Source organism: Aedes aegypti, chromosome 3 (genome assembly GCF_002204515.2).
Source record: "Aedes aegypti strain LVP_AGWG chromosome 3, AaegL5.0 Primary Assembly, whole genome shotgun sequence".
In the NCBI taxonomy this organism is placed as follows: domain Eukaryota; kingdom Metazoa; phylum Arthropoda; class Insecta; order Diptera; family Culicidae; genus Aedes; species Aedes aegypti.
Genome location: NC_035109.1, coordinates 116,043,069 through 116,063,094, shown reverse-complemented (window position 1 = coordinate 116,063,094; position 20,026 = coordinate 116,043,069). Strand labels below are relative to the sequence as shown.

The 20,026-nt window shown below is 39.7% G+C and overlaps 2 protein-coding genes across 3 annotated transcripts in view; both read right to left on the bottom strand.

The window, feature by feature from the left end:
* LOC5564337 (GTPase-activating Rap/Ran-GAP domain-like protein 3) overlaps positions 1-20,026 on the bottom strand; it is a 469,292-nt gene that overhangs the window by 121,392 nt on the left and 327,874 nt on the right. The window lies entirely within an intron of this gene.
* Positions 3,002-7,111, bottom strand: LOC23687725. Its single transcript, XM_011494811.2, has 4 exons — positions 5,753-7,111; positions 4,950-5,667; positions 4,687-4,885; positions 3,002-3,313 (listed from the first exon to the last, which is right to left on the bottom strand). The coding sequence occupies exons 1-4, from the start codon at positions 5,952-5,954 to the stop codon at positions 3,056-3,058; spliced, it is 1,377 nt and encodes a 458-aa protein (XP_011493113.2). The 5' UTR covers positions 5,955-7,111; the 3' UTR covers positions 3,002-3,055.

Below are 20,026 nucleotides of genomic sequence, written 5' to 3'. Positions count from 1 at the left end.
CGTCTTTGACACATTGATGTTCAGTCCGATTCGCCTAGCTTCAGCCCTTAGTCGGATGTACGTATCCGCTATCGTCTCAAAGTTCCGTGCTACGATATCAATGTCGTCGGCGAAACCAAGTAACTGAACGGACTTTCTGAAAATCGTGCCACTCGTGTCTATCCCCGCTCTTCTTATCACACCCTCTAAAGCAATGTTGAACAGTAAACACGAAAGGCCATCACCTTGCCGTAACCCTCTGCGAGATTCGAAGGGACTCGAGAGTGTCCCTGATACGCGGACTACGCACATCACTCGCTCCATCGTCGCCTTGATCAATCTTATCAGTTTGTCCGGGAAACCGTATTCGTGCATAATCTGCCATAGCTGTTCTCGATCGATTGTATCATAGGCCGATTTAAAATCGATGAATAAATGATGTGTGGGTACATTGTATTCGCGGCATTTCTGCAACACCTGGCGGATGGCGAATATCTGGTCCGTTGTTGCTCGTTCGCCCATAAATCCTGCCTGATATTGTCCAACGAATTCTCTAGCAATTGGTGATAGACGGCGGCATAGAATTTGGGAGAGTACCTTGTAGGCGGCGCTCAAAATTGTGATCGCACGATAATTGGCGCAATCCAACTTGTCGCCCTTTTTGTAGATGGGACACACGACACCTTCCATCCACTCCTCCGGCAATACTTCCTCCTCCCAAATCTTGGAAATAACCCAGTGCAGCGCTCTTGCCAGTGCATCACCACCGTATTTTAGCAACTCGCTAGGAAGTTGGTCCACTCCAGCGGCTTTGTTGTTTTTCAACCGTCTAATCTCCGTTTCTACCTCTTGGAGATCTGGAGGCGGAAGTCTTTCGTCGTCCGCGCGTGCTCCCAAAGTTATTTCCGTGTCACCTCCGCTACTGGCCACATCACCATTAAGGTGCTCGTCGTAGTGCTGCCGCCACCTTTCGACCACCTCACGTTCGTTCGTGAGAAGATTTCCGTCAAAGTCTCTGCACATGTCGACTTGTGGCACAAAGTCTTTGCGCGAACGGTTAAGCTTCTCGTAGAACTTCCGTGTGTCTTTAGCGCGGAACAGCTCTTCCATCGCTTCGCGATCTCGTTCTTCTTGATGGCGCTTTTTTCTTCGGAAGATCGAGTTTTGTCTGTTCCGCGCCTGTTTATACCGTGCCTCGTTCACTCTCGTGCGGTGTTGCAGCATTCTCGCCCATGCTGCATTCTTCTCATTCTTCAACTGCTCGCATTCGCCGTCGTACCAGTCATTTTTCTGATTCGGGGCCGCTGGACCTAGTGCTGCTGTTGCGGTGCTACCTATGGCGGATCTTATGTGCCTCCAGCCATCTTCAAGAGTGGTGGCGCCGAGCTGCTCTTCCGTTGGTAGGGCCACTTCCAACTGCTGCGCGTATTCTTGGGCTACTTCTGAGTCCCGTAGCCGCTCGATGTTAAGCCGCGGCGTTCGGCTTCGACGCGAGTTTGTCACCGTCGAAAGTTTTGAGCGCATGCATATAGCAACTAGGTAGTGATCCGAATCTATATTCGCACTGCGGTATGTGCGAACATTGGTAATGTCAGAGAAGAATTTTCCGTCGATTAGAACGTGGTCGATTTGGTTCTCGGTTAGGTTATCGGGTGATCTCCAGGTGGTCTTATGGATATCTTTACGGGGGAAGAAGGTGCTTCGGACTACCATACCACGAGAGGCTGCAAAGTTGACGCATCGTTGGCCGTTGTCGTTAGATACGGCGTGCAGACTGTTCCGCCCGATCACCGGTCTGTACATCTCCTCTCGTCCTACCTGTGCGTTCATGTCGCCAACAACGATTTTCACGTCACGCGGCGAGCATCCGTCATAAATCTGCTCCAGCTGCGCGTAAAACGTCTCCTTCTCGTCGTCGGGTCTCCCTTCGTGTGGGCAGTGTACGTTGATGATGCTGTAGTTGAAGAAACGGCCTTTTATCCTCATCTTGCACATCCTTGCGTTGATCGGCTGCCACCCGATAACGCGTTGTCGCATCTTGCCCAACACTATGAAGCCAGTTCCTAGCTCATTTGTGGTGCCACAGCGCTCGATGCCCGCTTTTCCACACCTTCTGTCCAGTCCAACAAAGTTCCTGCAGCGCTACGATATCGAAGTTATGGGGATGTAGTTCGTCATAGATTATCCTGTCGCAACCTGCGAAACCAAGTGACTTGCAGTTCCATGTTCCAAGTTTCCAATCGTAATCCTTATTTCGTCGCGTGGGTATTTGCCGATTGCTCCGGGTCGTATTATCTCCTATGTTATTCGCAATAAGGTTTTTTACGGGTGGCTTATTGGGCCTACGCCAACACTCCTGTCTCGCCGGAGCGCCATCGTGCCAGCTCTGTTTAACGTCCCAACTAACACTAGGACAATCGCGCTGATGGGGCTACCACCTTGAATTTAGCTGTGCGCGATTCAGCATTTCTTGCTCAGCCGCTGGATACCAGAACAGACGCTGTTTGAGCCGCACCTCCTGGTGAACAGACGCTCGAGACGTACCTCCTCAATCTAGCTGATGTCAGAAGGACAACAGTGCCCAGGCTGCACTACCAGCTAAGTACGCAACCCTTAGCTGGCGGTCTTTGTCATCGTTTGACCCGTGGAAGCGTGAGGTAGGAACTTGTGAGGACCAGAGCTGTGTTGAACGCTCCTTCCTGGTGTGACAATATGGTACAGGTTTCTAATAGGTGGTTGAATGAATTTAAGGATGGTGGCGAATCATTTTACCACACTCGAGAGTTCATATGCAAAGAAATGTTCTCTCCAAGGTTGATATCGGTGTAGGTATTCCTAGCTCAGCGTTTATAAAAATTTGAACTTATAAGAATTCGAAGTCAGCATGAGTAATCAGGTGGCAGTAAAGCTGACTAGAGTCGATTATGATTGAATCTATTGTAAAAAGGTTTTTAGGTTTGGCATTCGAAGAAATGAATCAAAACTATCTCTTTCCACTTAGCTTTTTATGCTATTGTTTTCAAATGCAAATCAACTTATACCCCCATCAACTCGGAGCAAACTTCAAATCAATGTCTTAATAATTAGGTTTCATCTCAATTGACTGCAACAGCAACGTTAGCAATGAGTATACCGACTTCATCATGGATGTAAAGGTACGTAAATTCAATGGGAAAATTCCTCCAGCTCGAATGGTTAATCCGCTGCCGACCTGTTGGTGCAGAAAGATGGCATTCCGAAAGATCGAAGCGCAGTAAGGCCGATCATATGTCCTATGTTTGATAACTTCGTTGAGCCAATCGCGAGCGTAGACCAAATAGTTGATACGATCGTTCTGGAAGTATCAGAATACATTTTTTTGTGCGCACTTTATCCGTAAGGTACAGTGGGGGAAGTGTATCAGTGGGGTAAGTGGATCATTTGTCCATATTGAGCATAAATACTTGAATATGTTGAATGTTATCGCACCATTGCATCATTTTAGGCTATGTTCTTACGTTCACACTGATACTAATGTACAACTGGTACTATATGTGCACTAACACAAGCAAACTTGTTGGCTGCAAAAATGAATTAATTTCAAAATTGTTTTCCGTCAATCAAAAATCCATTGTATCTTTGCCTTAAATCAAATTCTACTAGTTTTTTCAACGCATGGTGAACATTTCAGTTCTAATTGAATGAATCACAATGAAAAATATGTGATTTTTATATATAAATACAGATATTTTGGACATGGTACACTTACCCCCACTATTTAATGGGGTGGGGTAAGTGGATCAAGTATTATTATCATTTAATGGCACACTGCTTACGATAATTTGAATAAGTTTAAATACTCGCAAATATTGTTTTGTTTTTACTTTTGCTCATTACTAGCTCAAATTTGTCTAATTGACTATAGAAAATTTGAATTAATACACCTAAAATTTATTTTAACATTTCTGGTACAAGAAAATATAAAAGAACAAATATTGCAAAACTCAAACAAAACTTTTAAAGCAGAGTTGCAAAAGAGCAAAATATACAACTTTTCCAATTGAAAACATATTATCTTACCTTATTTGACCATCTAAATTGTTCTAGACAGATGATAGAAATACATTCATAAATAGAATAAGAAGATTTCAGTTTATTACACAAAAATAGATGTAACTAATATTTTTAAACTACCAGTGTTTTTCAAAAACTTCGTTAGGAATAATTTAACAATTCTTCAGTTTAACTTTTGTAAATATATAGAAGAATTTTATCCAAATAATTCTAGCTATAATGTTTTGTTTTGTTCGAATAAGTATGAACTTGTGTGATTTAATGTATTAATATTTTCAATAATAAAATGAAGACACTTTTTAATTTTTGAAGTATCAAAACATGACATAAGAATAAGAGCAATATCAGTCTTAGTATACATAATTACACCATATTTTTTTTGAGAATAGATTTTTTTTATTGGTGATCCACTTACCCCACCATGGTGGAGTAAGTGGATTATTTGGCGCAAATTTTCAAGTCCCTCATACTCAATAAATAAATATCCGAAAAATCTAAATAAATGACGATTTGAAGTATATTAGTCCCTCATTTGTTATCCACAGAAAAAGTTTGAATTACATTATTTACGTAAGCTGTACATAATAATGAAGTTGACTATTGATTTTTCTGTATCCACTTACCCCACGGTACCTTATATTGATCTATAATTACCTCATTTTCCAAGTTGTTGAACATTGTGCAACATAGGTACGTCTCCGAAATATACTGGATCGCCATAAGTAGCAGCGGTACTCGTCCCAATGATGGTTCCACGAGAAACAAGAATATGTTAAATGTTGTGATCAATGTACTCGAGCAAAGAAATATGAAGAAATTTACATTGGAAACTTTCCGCAATAATGACAGTTTTCTGAAAATTTCAAGCAGTATTTTAAGGAATTTCTTTTACTTGATGTAGCATTTTATGTTTTTACCTGACAAAGGCTATATGGTGCGATAGAGCGTTTTTAAACTCATTATCTAAATTGAACCAAAATCTATTTATTTGCATTTTTGTCATATGATTCAATTCGTAAGCATCGAAAGCGTATTTTTCAATCACTTTATGGAACAAGCCCTCGAACTGCCCAACAATAATTGTTAGCTCCGTATGTAATATACTCAGTAGTGTAATAAATTGTGTGGGACTGTACCATACAGTGTAACACCAGGGGACAAACAATAGTGAAAAGAACACATTGATGCTTTTCCTCGTACTTCCAGACAATCCGTCAATGAGATAAGGAATTTTGAAAATATCTTCTTGTAAACCAGTGGTGAAAGCCCAGGTGAAACTGTTCATCGTCGTTACGATGTAAAACCATGCTGCATACCGATTGATCTTCAAGTACTTTCTTTTGCGTAGAGCAAAAGCATCTGGATCTGATCGACGACAGGATTTTTTATTGACGTAACGCTTCAATTCCAGCATGTTATCGCGATGGTATGCCAAACTAAGACCTCGTATTACGGCAACAGTAAGTACCACTAGCAAATTTCCAATGCTTGTCAGCTCTTCCATATTGATTGGCGATTTATAGGCACATCGTACGAGTTGAATCGAATAACATATATACTGGAACCCATGGAATACACTTAGTGCCGTCCATACGACTTTGATGCCACATCTATCAGTCAAAGGTGGTCGTTGCTCTGAAATAAGGTTTTGAATTGTTTGAACATCAAAAGCGTTTCGCTTTTTAGAAGTTAAAACATCAACAAATTATTTCTGAATTACCGAACAGCAAACAAATAGAATCAATCAGCTTGAAATAGTCCGAGTCGATATCGAACTCCTGACGCGTCCACAATCGTTTGACTTTCTCCATGGAATACCGGCAAGAGAATGAAGTGATTACCTTGGAAGCATTAGAGTTACTGGGAAAACTTTCCCTGCTGTAATTCAGTATTATTGCGAACAATGTATTTTTTATTTCCATTCACTTTCCGTTGTAACCATAGTGCAATAATGCTAACAAGCTTGCTTAGGGGCAAATGGAATAATGTAGTCTGGCAGAGTTGAATGGGCGTATATAAAATCAAGACGTTCAACTGTTTATTTGATATGCCATTTAAAATTGCCTCAAGGAATTCAATAAATTCTGTAATGCATCCAAACGTAACAAGGATGTCATGACAAAGTTGTCTAAGTAGAACATGAGCAAATTTATAGAATTTTTGCTCAAACACCCTGTTATCGATAATTATGATAAAATTATGGGAGGGTATTCTCGGTTTCTTTTCTTTAACAGATATTCAACGAAAACGTCATATCACGAGTAAGAATTAGCAATTCGTATTGAATACCCATAAGTAATATTTAAGCTGAATATCGAACGCCAAAAACAGTATCGGCAGTGGTTATGACTAATCATCAGAGTCATGGATTACGATCTCTTCTTGGTGATATGTTAAATTGAAAGAAATTATAGAGTGTCCATTTTATCCGCACAACCCCTACCATTTGCGGTTGGCACCGGTTGAGCCTCAACAGAGCTATTATGGAAAATGTTTACAAGTTCAATATCTATTTAAATATTAATTAAATATATGAAATGTCCTCCAGTATTAATCTATATTTATTGCCTGTGGTTCAACCTATGATGAACAACAGCGTATAGAACCTGCCTCTGATAGGCACTGCTTGACATCCCTTTCGAGCAATCTATATTGAATTTATAATCAAGCGCATTTGGAAAATTTCAGAGTTCCATCTATTCCAAACTGACAATAATATCCTTACCTTTTTTCAATGAACTTTATACTTCTTTGTGTCTATGCGTGTAAATGAATAAGTATGACAAATCATATGTGATAATGATAACCAATTTATCACTATCGCAACCTGCAAAATTCCGCAGTAATTTCTTAAATTTTTTCAGCACAAGAGTTATCATTTTTGGACTTTCTACAAGAAGTATCATTGTTGGATTACACGACTCCACGAAAAGTTGGTTTTAATACCATATCCTCCGAGTTGCTTTATTATTTTTTACTCCAATATAAAGCAAAAATCACATCACATATCACATATAAAATCATTCCCATACCTTCATGGTACTCTTCAATCATATACTTATGCAAGGTAAATATCCATATTATTAAAAAATGCTAAAGTTACACCTATGTTCAAGTCCGGTACCAAATCTGGTCCTTGCAATTATCGTCGTTTTTCAAGGTTGTCTGTCAGAACGTCTACCAAACGTATCCTATGGCCTTTTCCATCCCATTAACATTCCACAATAGCCCATAACACCTATGAGCGATCGTAGAGTTCTCTTTCTTATGTAGGTGTTCAATTAATCATTCCTTCCCATTCCTCAGCATTCGCAAGCACGTGGCCAGAAATATGAAAAATTCAGAAACTGGTACCGTTGCCGAAGCCAGGAAAACTGCCTGGGGATCCAGGATCATATAGGTCTTAGTTTGAAAAAGGGTTTTTTGTATACACTCCCGTGCTAAAGTTTGGGTTCACCCCATGAAAAACATATAAACGTGTTTTGTCCATATCTCTGTGATTATATGTTTACTACACTTGGTAAACTCTTGGAACGAGTTATCCACAGCAGGGTGATGAAAAGAAAGGCAGTTTGGATTCCGGAAAGGAAGATCGATGGTGCACGCAATTTGAACAGTGCTGGAGAGGGCCGAGAAAGCATTGAAACGAAAGCGTAATAAGGGTATGCGATATAAGTATTTTTCATGGCGATACGAAACGAAACGATATGCGGAATTTTTCAAAATGTTCGTAGCGATACGAAACGAATAATTGAAATATTCCGTTAAAACCTATACGAAATTGAAATCCTCACAAAATGTTTCGAAACGAAACGAAATTTTGTCTGAATATTCCGCGAAATTTTTCCTTGTAGTGATAAGTTTGGTATACACACAGGTAGGGTGACTTCTTATATTGTTGACAGCTTCAATAAATTTGTTGTTTATCGATCTCAAAAAATGTATTTTATATTACATTCATCTTACTGCTTAACTTATGTCGATTTGGATGACAAATATGTCCCATGGCGAAGAGAACTACACGTCCGAAAATACACAAGTTCCCCAATCTTACCACCATGTCTAATGCCTTGAGCCTTCTCACAAATTTCATCTCAAAACTCTCAAGGAAATAGGTGGATGTTCTTATTTATTTCAACTACGGAGTGAATCGAAAAGTAGTCACAAACGTTCAAAACAATTTGAAAAATGTCTCAACTCAACAAAAAAAAAATTATGCCTTACAATGTATTCAAAAATCATGTAGTGGTGATGTTTTACCAGTGATTAGCATTACACATGAAATAATGGTTTTAGAAGCAAACTGACCGTATGAACGTTTTGTGCCGTGAGAGTTAATGTGAAGTCAATAATTGACCATAGGAATACTGAGGAGCAGGCTCTGATCCAGTTGGAACATGACGTCAGAAAGAAGAAAAAAAGAAGAAATGGAGGTATTACTCGAAAAATTGCTGTAGTATTTGCTAAAATATTAAATTAAATAAAATTCCTAAGAATTCATTCATTACAGTTACACTTATTATAATCAATCGAGATAAATTTGAAAGAACTGCAAGAGTAATAAATTGCAAGAGATATTGCTGAAGTATCTTGACAAGGATTCCGTAGTCGAGTTTGATTACGAGAAAATGTGCATTAATTCTTGGAGGAATCACTCTATAAATGGCTGGGAGAATAAAAGGAAAAATCTGAAGCAAAAAATGATCGGAGATTCAAGTGGAAATTATTAGAGATATTTCCGGTGATTTTCTTTAGCAAATCCTTGAGCAAGCAAATTTTTGAGGAGTTATGAGATTATATCTTTTTAAGATTCGTATCCTAAAACTGACTACAAAATCAAATTATCCATAAATTTTGAGCCTCCAAAACATTTTAAAAATAAAGTTCTAAACCTGGACAACATAGCATCAAGGAACTGCAAATTAGAGTGAAAAGTTCATCCATGCTCGTGCAGATAATCAGTCCTTCAATAGGCCTATTCACATGACGTTTCAAATCAGCTGATCGGGAAGCACTTTGACAGTTCTTCTATGAAAATGACAGGCTCGTGTTAGCACCGATCCTCCACCGATGGAAACAAATGCATAGACGGATCTGTCATATGAAAAGGCCTATGAGCGAAATGTTATGTATGTTTCATTCATTGATTTCTCCCGGTTCAGATGTGCAAAAATTGGAAAAAATACTGTTGTCCTTTTTATTTCGAAACACCCTGGATACTCCAACAAATTTGGACCTTAACCATCATCAAATTCAAAATCATAAATGCATGTTTTGATTCATTAACGCATTTGTGATTTTTCCTAAAAAAATCACCAAAGATCGATCGAAACTCTAATGTTTTGAAACTTGTCGAATGAAACGTATACAGGTTAAAATCAAAACCTTGCGGTATTTTGCATCCAATACTTGTAATAATAAATGATCAATTTCAAACAACCCGATAAAAGGCTTTTTTTACTTGGAGACCGTGCAGAAATGATGTCACGCTATAAGAGGGGAAGGTGCAAATAAACCTAGCTTGACTTTTTGATATAAAATAATAAACGCATCTTCCTCGATGAAGGTTAAAAAGAATCAAAGGCATACCTTAAAATTTCTAGAGCACCAGTGGCGCAACCAAGGGGGGGTTTTGGGGGTCGAAACCAACCCCCCCCCCCCCAGAGCAAAATTTCGTATAAGAATTATCAAATATATTTTTAAAATAAACACTAAAATCCACAAACACCAGAGCAGTGAATTATACAGTTAACTCTTATTCGATATTTCGTATATCGATATCGAGTTAGAGAACCATAGTACAAGTTGGTTTTCATGGCTACCTCGATGGTTACTTGGATCGCAGTTGCACTGGTTTTTTGTTCTGTAACTCAATACCTCCTTAACTTCTGAATTGTGGCTTACTAATTCGAAGACCTTCAAGGAGATTAAAACAACGAAATTTTCTCGCTTTTGCTGGCTACAGGTTTTTGAAGATAAGTTCGTCAAACAAGCATGCAGATATGTATGCATATCAGCAGCACTGCTTAAAAAGCTGCATTTTACACCGCTTAAAAAGCTGCGTTTTTATCACGTGAGTTTCCGGAATCCTTCAGTTTTTAATGATTACAAATAAAAATCCTAGGAACGATTAAGAGAGATCGTGGTTCTATTGCTAAGCTGAAAAATCACTTATTTTCGTCTACCATTTGGAAATGCTTCAATATCTATAATGCTGATTTGCCTTCAACAAACTGCTAATGAAAGTCGCAATGCTTCTTATTGCGATATGCTCTGAAAGTGTATCGAAAAGTAGTCGCAAACATTCAAAACGGTATATCTCAGAGCATAGTTCATCTTTTTAAAAGCCAAATCTTCATCATGTCATCAAATATTGAAGCAGCTAAAAAAATATTGAATAATATGCAGTCTTAATATAAATACAACAAGGTTTATAAAGCATGGAAAATAAAATCTTGCACAAAATTACATTTTTGAAGTGTCTTCTGAAGATTCGATGATTTGTATTGAACAAAATGTATATCAAACAAAATAGGATGAAAAGCTTATTCTATCGGAAAATAAGTTTACTTCACACAGCACGTAAAAGAAATTCAAAAAAAAAAAAATTATTGCTCTAAAAAAGCTCAATTATTGAAACAAGGTCGGTTTTAGAAAGTCACTTTTGTTTAATCAACTTTTGAAGCTCTGTCATATACAGCGGTAATTATATAGAGTAACATTTTTTGCTTACGTTACTTCATAAATATGCAAAGAAACTTTTCCAATAAAAAAAAAACAATGTTTTATTCATTACAATCGTTCGATATTACCATTAACGTGTAGAAAGAAAAAATAAAAAAAAACGAGGTCCTTAAAAATCGACTTATTTTGATTTTTGTATTTGCTCTCAAAAGCTTGTGGATGAATTTTTCAAAATATTTTTTACACTATGTCATGAGAGTTGTGGCACAGAATATATTAGCATAAACAAAAACCATTTTTCCTTTAAATTTAACACATTTATTAACATATTTCAGAGGTGTGCAAGATTTTCATCGACATCTGTTAGTAATTTGCAAAATTATCATGCAAAATGCCTCTTTATTGAAACAATATCACCACATCATCATTTTTAAATACATTGTAAAGCATTTCTGATCAAAAAATTGTTTGTAGGTTCAACCCTGGGAGGGAGGCACCGATACTACACACGAAATTGGATACAATTGTTTTCCAAATTGCAAGATAACTCCAGTTTGCCAACGACAATCAAGGCAGGCTTAGTGAAAATTGCTAGTTTTCAATTGTTGTGTGCCTTCGATCTTTCTGGACAAACATTTAAAAAGGGCCACAGTTTTCTATGCCTTTAATTTTCAGTTTCAATGAAAACAGTAAAAAAGCCTCATTCCAATACGTTACATTCAATAAGAATTAACGGTGCTCTCGTAACGTTACTTTTAAATGTGCATGAATTGATTCTAATTCGATTTTTGCTACTTTTGATGAAATGCAAAAATATGTTTAGGCTAATTACGCGCTCTTATCATGTTTGTCCATTGTTTAAAATCCGGGCTCACAGTGACAGTTCGTGACAGCAAAATCTAGGCTCACTGTGACGTAGAGAAATTTTGTATTGGTTTTTTCCTCCCAGGTTCAACCCATTATTTTTGAGACTGTTTTGAAAGTTTGCGACTACTCTTCGATACACTGTAAATCTTTATAAAAATGTATGCTCAGAGTGGCAGAAAAAAATCTAATTTGGTAATTTTCATACACTTGTTTTATTTTCCCAAAAACACATTCTTCAAGTTTACAAAACCCACCCTAAAGCCAAATCCTGGTTGCGCTACTGTAGAGCATTAATTTGAATAACCAGTGGTTTGTCGCACAATGCCCATTGACCCACGGAACGAAATTACGTGGAATTAATTAATAACTTGAAAAATATAAGAGATAGAGTTTTGGTGTATTCTGAACATTTGTTTGTCTGTTCAAGGTGCGTTATATGCAAAAGTTTCCTAAGCGCCAAAATTCATAGCTTTCGAAATTCGCTCTCTTTTTTTTTTATTTAAAAAATAGTGCAACAAAATGTTCTACAATATACAATATACCCATACGAAGGCATTTTAAGCTACTTTTATACTAATTATTCTATTTGTCAAACTTCTGCATGTTCAGGATGTTCTAGGTTGCCAAGTAGGACATTAAGGCATACACCAAAAATTTTTCCCTGACAAGGAAGTATATTTGTAAGGACTTTTCCGAAGACCGTAAATTTTATTCATTGGTTCTTTTTATACATTCATTTTCCGACTGCGGTCATAAATGACCGTGCCGGCCCCAAAGGGAAAACTTTGATCATTTTTACGAGAACAGTTACTGGAACAAGGGTAGACCTGAAGGTCTGAACTCCAGGGTAAATTGGAGGGCCTGGAATATCACCAACGTTCCTTGAAATAGCCAATTGGTCTGTGAGAAGGTTCAGTGAACATGGTAGATTATATAACTTCACTCAGTTTAGAAGGAAATATTACTGGAAACATAGTAGACCTGAAGTTCTGAAGTCCTGGGGAAATTTTGAAGGATCTGCAATACCTCAATCGTTCCTTGAAACAGCATATTGATCCATGAGAAGGTTCAGTCAACATAGTAGATTATATAACTTCACTCAGTTTAGAAAGAAAAATTACTGGAACAAGGGAAGACCTGTAGTTTTGAACTCCAGGGTAATTTGGAGGGCCCGGAATACTCCAAACGTTCTTTAAAACATCCTATTGATACGTGCGAAAGTTCAGTGAACATGGTAGATTATATAACTTCACCCAGTTTAGCAAGAAATACTACTGGAATAAATGTAGACATGAAATTCAGATTTGGAGGGCCTGGAATACCTCAAACGTTTCTTGAAGTAGCCTTTTGACCCGTGACAAGGTTCAGTAAACATTGTATATAACTTCACTCAGTTTAGCGAGAATAACTACTGGAACTAGTGTAGACTTGAAGTTCTGAACTCCAGGGTAATTTGGAGGGCCTGGAATATCACAAACGTTCCTTGAAATAGCTTTTGAGATTTTCAGAGGTTGGTAGATTCTATTTGAATTTGTAATGTTATTGTATTTAACCCAAACAATTACTGTTACGGTTGTAGATTTCAAAGAGTGAGTTTCAGGACAGTTTGGACGTCCTAGAACATCCCAGGACATAGCAAAGCAAGTGAAATAGTGTTTTCGGTTAAAGAGTAATTCTGTATTATCTAGCCAGAACATCATTTATGTTCAACAAGAAGGCGTGGGGCGCAGCGAGCTAGGTGGATTGACCAGGTACACCAGGACCTGGAGAGCGTGGGTCACAGTCGAGGATGGAGAGAAGCGGCCATGAACCGAGGGAATTGGCGAAATATTGTTGGCGAGGCTTTATCAAGATAATTGATGTAAAGCCAAATAAGTAAGTAAGTAAGTATCATTTATGTTCACAAACAGCATTTCACGCTTCGTATGTACTTATAGTTTAATTTTCCAAACTTCAGGATGTTCAGGATGTTCTAGGTTGTCAATTAAGTCATAAAGGCATATACTTCATATTTTTCTCTGATAAAAGAGTATATTTGGGACAACTTTGCCGAAGACAGTATATACATTTGTTCATTGGTTCTTTTTTTACAGCCTCTTTTGTACTGCGGTCATATATGACCGCGCCGGCCCAAAGGGTTGAACCAGGTTTAAGGCCTAAGCGGTGGTGAAGAAAGCGCTTATAAAAAATTTAACGAATTCGTTTGTAACTTACTTCACAGTATTCCTAAACGAATCTTAAAGAATACCAAGGCAATCTATCAAGGAAATTTTTGCGAATAGTTTCGAAGCAATGTTTGTATCAAAATAAAGACAAAAAATCATATATAATCTGTGTTAATACTTTGGTCAGTTCATGAAAAATTTCTAAAAAAAACACTTTTATTTCAAATTTTTTTTAGGAATCCCTGAATTTTTTTGATAAATCTGTTCTGATACGCATGACTAGAACTTCTCGACAAATTTCTGAGTTCTTAGAAGAAAGTATGGAAGAAGCGTTAAAAGAATTCTTTAATGTATTTCCGACGGAATTAATCGAGTTTTTCTAATGAAATCTGCAAAAATCTAAAAATTGTCTTCCCAATGTCTTCCAAAAATCAGTTGGCAGTTTATACTCGTCCAGTGAAGACGTGTTCTCCCATTTGCTCCAGTGCTTTTTCAATCTTGATTTCTGCCTATTGTTTCGGCTGATCCGCATTGTTCCGCATTGTTCTCTTTTTTCCGCGTGTTAAATAGTCGTGCTGCTATAGTGGGGCCCAATCACGTGGCGACAGAAGTGACACAGACCTAAATCCATTTAAGTTGAAAAAGTTATCGTGATCTTTGAACAGGTGCCAGTATCAAAAGAGTAATCTGAAGTTTTAAAGAAAAACCCAACCCGTCTCGTCAGCATGGCGCTGGCGGACGGATTCTCGCCCCATTTTGGGGATCCAGGTGGACCCGGAGGTGGACAAGGGAACCCGACGAATTTGTTCAACGGTGAGTACACCGGACGGCGCCTACACGACTACATGGATCGTGATGGATCTTCTGGACCACTACAAATTCTGAGGATGCAGGCTATCAATGGTTCACTTCTGAATGATCCATTTCTCTTACGGCTATCCGTCGAGAAGTGTATTGGAGGACCCATTGTTGGAGCCTACAAAGAGAACAAAGGGCTCTCCTATGTTCTCAAGGTAAGAAGCCAAAGTCAGCTCAAGTGTCTCATCAAAATGGATCAGTTAAACGACGGTACGGCCATCCAAATATTGGAACACCCGCAACTTAACCAATCCAAATGCGTAGTATCAAACTACGATTCGGTTGGACTCTCTGACGACTACCTTCGAGCTCAACTGAAAAACCAAGGTGTAAAGGACATTCGACGCATCATGCGAAAAACCTCTGCTGGCACGTGGGAAAACACTCCCACTATGATCCTTACCATTGCTGGTACAGTGATCCCACCGCATATAGATTTCGGCTGGTCTCGTTGCAGGACAAGAAATTATTATCCATCACCCATGTTATGTTTCCGGTGTTGGGATTACGGGCATACGGGAAAGCGCTGCACACAGCCGTTCCGAGTTTGCGGTAAATGTAGTAAGGTACATCCCGACGATGAAGTTGCTGCAGCCGTTGACACACGAGAAGGAACAACGAATACAAACAAGGAACGTCCACCTTGCACATATGCTCAGTTCTGCAAGATTTGCCAAGTAGACGACCATGCGGTTTCTAGCCGTAAATGCCCCGCATACGTGAAAGAAGTGGAAATACAGCATATTCGTGTGGACCTGGGAGTTTCCTACCCCCAAGCCCGGAAAGAATTCGAGACTCGCCATGGTATCAACACTAGTAATCTTTCGTATGCCGGGGTTGTTAACAATAGCAGAGACAAGCAAGTAGATGATTTGGTTGCCACGGTTAAGCGACTACAAGCTGACGCTATACACAAAGACCAACGTATTGCTGAAATGGAGAAAAGCCTTCAAAACCGTAGTGTCGCAGACAGATTTGATACCGTTCAGAAACACGGAACTATAGAGGAACTCGTCTGTAGAGTATCTGAACTCTCACAAACTGTTTTGAGGCTTGAGAAAACATTAGCAGTAAAGGACGAAGAGATTGCGAAACTTCGATCAGCAAAAACAGATTCTGAAATGCATTACAGTAATTCCGCAGTATCCATACCAGAGACACCGGTTGCCTTAGACGCTTCATTCTACAATTGCTCCACCGTCACGCCAAACACCGAACAAGAAATAACCTATCCGGAAACGACGAGTCAGTGTGCAGCATGGCTCACTGGAAAAGCTCAAAGCAAAGGGAGCTTCTCTAAAAAGGAAAACCGGCAGAAAGAGGAACATGATGACGGAGCGTCAGACGCAAGCATGAGTACAGCTCATTCAGGAGGGTCCGGAATCACGGAGGCCTCAGTAAATACCCGTTCATCAAACACAGCAAAACGAAATCATCCCAAATCTTATCATAGCAGCGACTCCCAAACCCTTTCTCCCAAGGCCAAGCGTAACACCAACAACCGCAAGACAGGAAAAAAGAGTAAAAAATAGAATTCAATCAATCAGATCACTTTGTTCAGTCCTCCCTACAAAACCTGACAATTAGAACCGTTATCAGACACCATACTATTTTCGATTCCAACATAACAGATGCGTACGATCAGATCAGGGAGTCGACTGAACAACCAAGCAAATTCGTCGAAACTGGTCCCCTTTCGACCAGTGAAAGACTTAAAATTTTACCAAAAATGAACTCAAGCAGAACTCATCACAGAGTAACACGATCCACCATATTACATCCAGCCGCTTATTTTCCTCCTCTCGGATTAGAAGCAACAAATAGTGAATTATACGATTTGCTACACAAAGCTTGTTACGGAAACACTTCGATCATAGATCCAGGACCATCCCGTCTGTCAAATAGTACGAAATACCCTTCTTATACTAGCTCGGTACATGCTGCATTGGAATCTACCAATTTGGTCTCGCATACCATGGAGTCTCATTCAGGTTTGACACTACACGATCAAGTAAGTTATATTTCACCTAACTTTGTAACGAATGGCGAACAGCCCCAATCCCTTAACAAGTCTTTTCCGTGTTCTACTAACGAATGTAATCATTCTTCAACTCAATCACCCCTTGCAAACACTAGTCTGAATAGACAAAAAACGTTTGCTCTGCAATGGAATTTGAATGGTTTCTTCAATAATCTCCCAGATCTAGAACTTCTCGTACGGAATAAACAACCTGCCATATTAGCTCTACAAGAAATCCATAAGGTCACCGCCTTAACAATGGACAACACACTAGGAAAAAATACAAATGGATCGCTAAAGTCAAATCAAACCTGTACCACTCTGTAGCAGTTGGTGTTCTTGCCGAGCTTCCATATTCAGTAATTCCGCTAGATACTGATCTCCCCATCGTTGCTATCCGCTTGTCTTGGCCATTTCCTGTTTCAATCGCTTCCTTCTATATACCAAACGGAAAGATACCAAACTTACACAGTCAGTTGACAGAAATCATAAAAAAACTACCGGACCCTGTTATACTCCTTGGTGACTGTAATGGTCACCATCATTCTTGGGAAAGCCCCAAAAACAATCTCCGTGGTTCGATTCTGGCTGAATTTGCCAATGAGAACGGACTCACCATTCTAAACGATGGATCGGTAACTTTTATCAAAGGACAGGTTGAGTCCTCAATAGATGTATCACTAGTCTCTGCACATATTGTTCCTCGTTTCCTTTGGACAGCTAGCACAGACCCTCTCGGAAGCGACCATGTCCCCATAACCCTAGAGCTAAATGACAGTACTCCAGCAACATCCCGGCGTCCTCGATGGATATTCGATCGAGCAAATTGGTTGGGTTTCCAAACCAGCATCGACGCAGCGCTTGACCAATCACCACCTGATTCGATATCAGACTTCTCCAAAATGATCACGGATTCAGCCTCACCTTTCATACCAAAAACAAGCTCAACACCAGGACGCCGTGCCCTGCATTGGTGGTCGGAGGACACGAAGCAATCTGTCAAATCCCGACGGAAGGCACTGCGAGCCGCCAAACGTTTTCCTCCAGGGCACCCTAAGCGAGAAGAGGCTTACCAGATCTACCGCGAAAAACGTAATGCTTGTCGGCAAATAATCAAGAATGCCAAAGAACAGTCATGGACTAGGTTCCTCGATAGTATAAATGATCAACAATCCTCCTCTGAGCTTTGGGCCAGATTTAACGCCTTACAAGGAAAACGAAGGGTCAATGGAATGGGCCTAAAAATTGGGAATGTTACCACTCGAAACCCATCCACAATAGCCAATGCACTAACAGACCATTTTGCGGAGTTGTCCTCATTGCGTAGCTATCCAGATTTCTTTTTGAAAAAACACCCTTCACCAGAGAAGGCAATCCAAGGCTTTTCGGTTCCACCTGACAAAGGACAAGAATTTAATCAACCTTTCACTCTAATGGAGCTGAAATTTGCGTTGAACAAATGTAAAGGAAAATCGGCAGGGCCAGATGAGATAGGGTATCCCATGCTGAAAAACCTATCGATTCGTGGAAAACATACTTTACTAGAACTTATTAACAAAGAATGGAATGCTAATACATTACAAAAAGAATGGAATCACAGCTTAGTGATACCTATACCTAAACCGGGGGGAAATTCTACCGATCCAAAAAAAATTCGTCCCATCGCTTTAACAAGCTGCGCTGCTAAAGTGATTTAGAAAATGGCCAACAGAAGATTGGTCCAATATCTGGAAGCAAACAATAAATTAGACCAACGACAGCACGCATTTCGCCCGGGCCAGGGCACTGGGACCTATTTTGCTACCCTAGGACAAGTTCTTGATGACGCCGTTAGCCAAGGAGAACATGTCGAAATTGCTGCTTTAGATTTATCCAAAGCATACAACAGGACATGGACACCTAGAGTCCTAAATCAGTTAGCTAACTGGGGAGTTACCGGACATATGCTGTTTTTTTTATAAAAAATTACTTGTCCAATAGATCCTTTCAGGTCCAGATCGGAAACCATCGGTCACAAGTTGTCCGAGAGGAAACAGGAGTACCCCAGGGGTCAGTAATTGCTGTCACCTTGTTTTTAGTTGCCATAAGCGGAGTATTCGAATGCCTTCCCAAAGGCGTATACATTTTCGTATACGCTGATGATATTGTCATCGTGGTGACTGGAAAAAAACCCAAATTCATCCATCGAAAACTCCAGGCCGCAGTCAACGCTGTAACAAGATGGGCAGTGTCTGTAGGTTTTGATATCTCTGCGGAGAAAAGTTTCAGAATGCATTTATGCCGCCACAAACACCGCCCTTCTCCGAAACCCATCACCATTAACAAAATAGACATTCCTAGTAAAAAATCTCTTAGAATACTCGGCATCACTCTAGACCAAAAACTGAACTTTAAGGAACATTTCAGTCATTTGCACACTAGTTGCAAAGCACGGTTGAATCTACTGAAAACTATTTCGCGAAACCGCACCAAAAGTGACCGGTCTTCTCGCCTCCGAGTAGCGAAAGCCATTATAAATAGCAGAATTTTTTATGGTCTAGAACTGACTTGCATAGCCTCGGAAGAATTGATCCAAAAAATGGGACCAATATACCATGGAGCAATAAGGGCAATCTCGGGTCTCCTTCCGTCAACACCGGCCCTCTCCGCTTGCATCGAAGCTGGTGTACTTCCCCTGGAGTACTGTACAGCCGTGGAAATTGGTTGTAAAGCGGTCAGTTTCGCCGAAAAAACAAGAGACGATGGATCGGTAGCTTTCACAATTCGTGAGGCCAACCGCATCCTTCAAATTGTGGCCAGCGTTACGCTCCCACCGGTGGGCGGGCTTCACTGGTGTGGATCTAGGAGCTGGCAGTCTCCCAGTCTCAAAGTCGACCATTACTTCAAGCGTAGATTCACTGCGGGATGTAATCAGGACAAGATTAAATCAGCTTTCGTACAAAGGATTAGCACCAGGTTCAACAACTTCGTAATTATATATACTGATAGCTCTAAATGTGATAATGGAGTGGGAATTGGTATCTTCAGTGACGAGTTTACAGAATCGTACAAGCTAAGAAACATCTGTTCGGTTTTTTCAGCTGAAGCAGCTGCTATTTTCCAGGCAACAAAACGACCAACCAACAAACCTCTCCTAATAGTATCAGATTCGGCCAGCGTCCTAGAAGCCTTGACGTCACAAAGTCCTAAGCACCCTTGGATCCAGGCCATTCACGTAGCAATATAGGCATGATGAAACTGTTTTCACATGGGTTCCAGGACATCGCGGGATCCGTGGAAATGAGAGAGCAGATTGTTTAGCAAACCGGGGTCGAACTAGTGTTTTACTCACCAAGGAATCCCCTGGACAGGATATTAAGGCTTGGGTGAAAAATACAGTTCATCTAGCATGGAGCAATCG

What these genes read in the sequence shown, in the direction of transcription:
- LOC23687725 (XM_011494811.2), bottom strand. Translation starts at nt 5,954, where the DNA reads ATGGAAATAAAAAATACATTGTTCGCAATAATACTGAATTACAGCAGG. An exon ending in CACCATATAGCCTTTGTCAG is followed by an intron (nt 4,886 to 4,949) that starts GTAAAAACATAA and finishes TGAAATTTTCAG; the next exon opens with AAAACTGTCATTATTGCGGA. An exon ending in TCAACAACTTGGAAAATGAG is followed by an intron (nt 3,314 to 4,686) that starts GTAATTATAGAT and finishes TGATACTTCCAG; the next exon opens with AACGATCGTATCAACTATTT.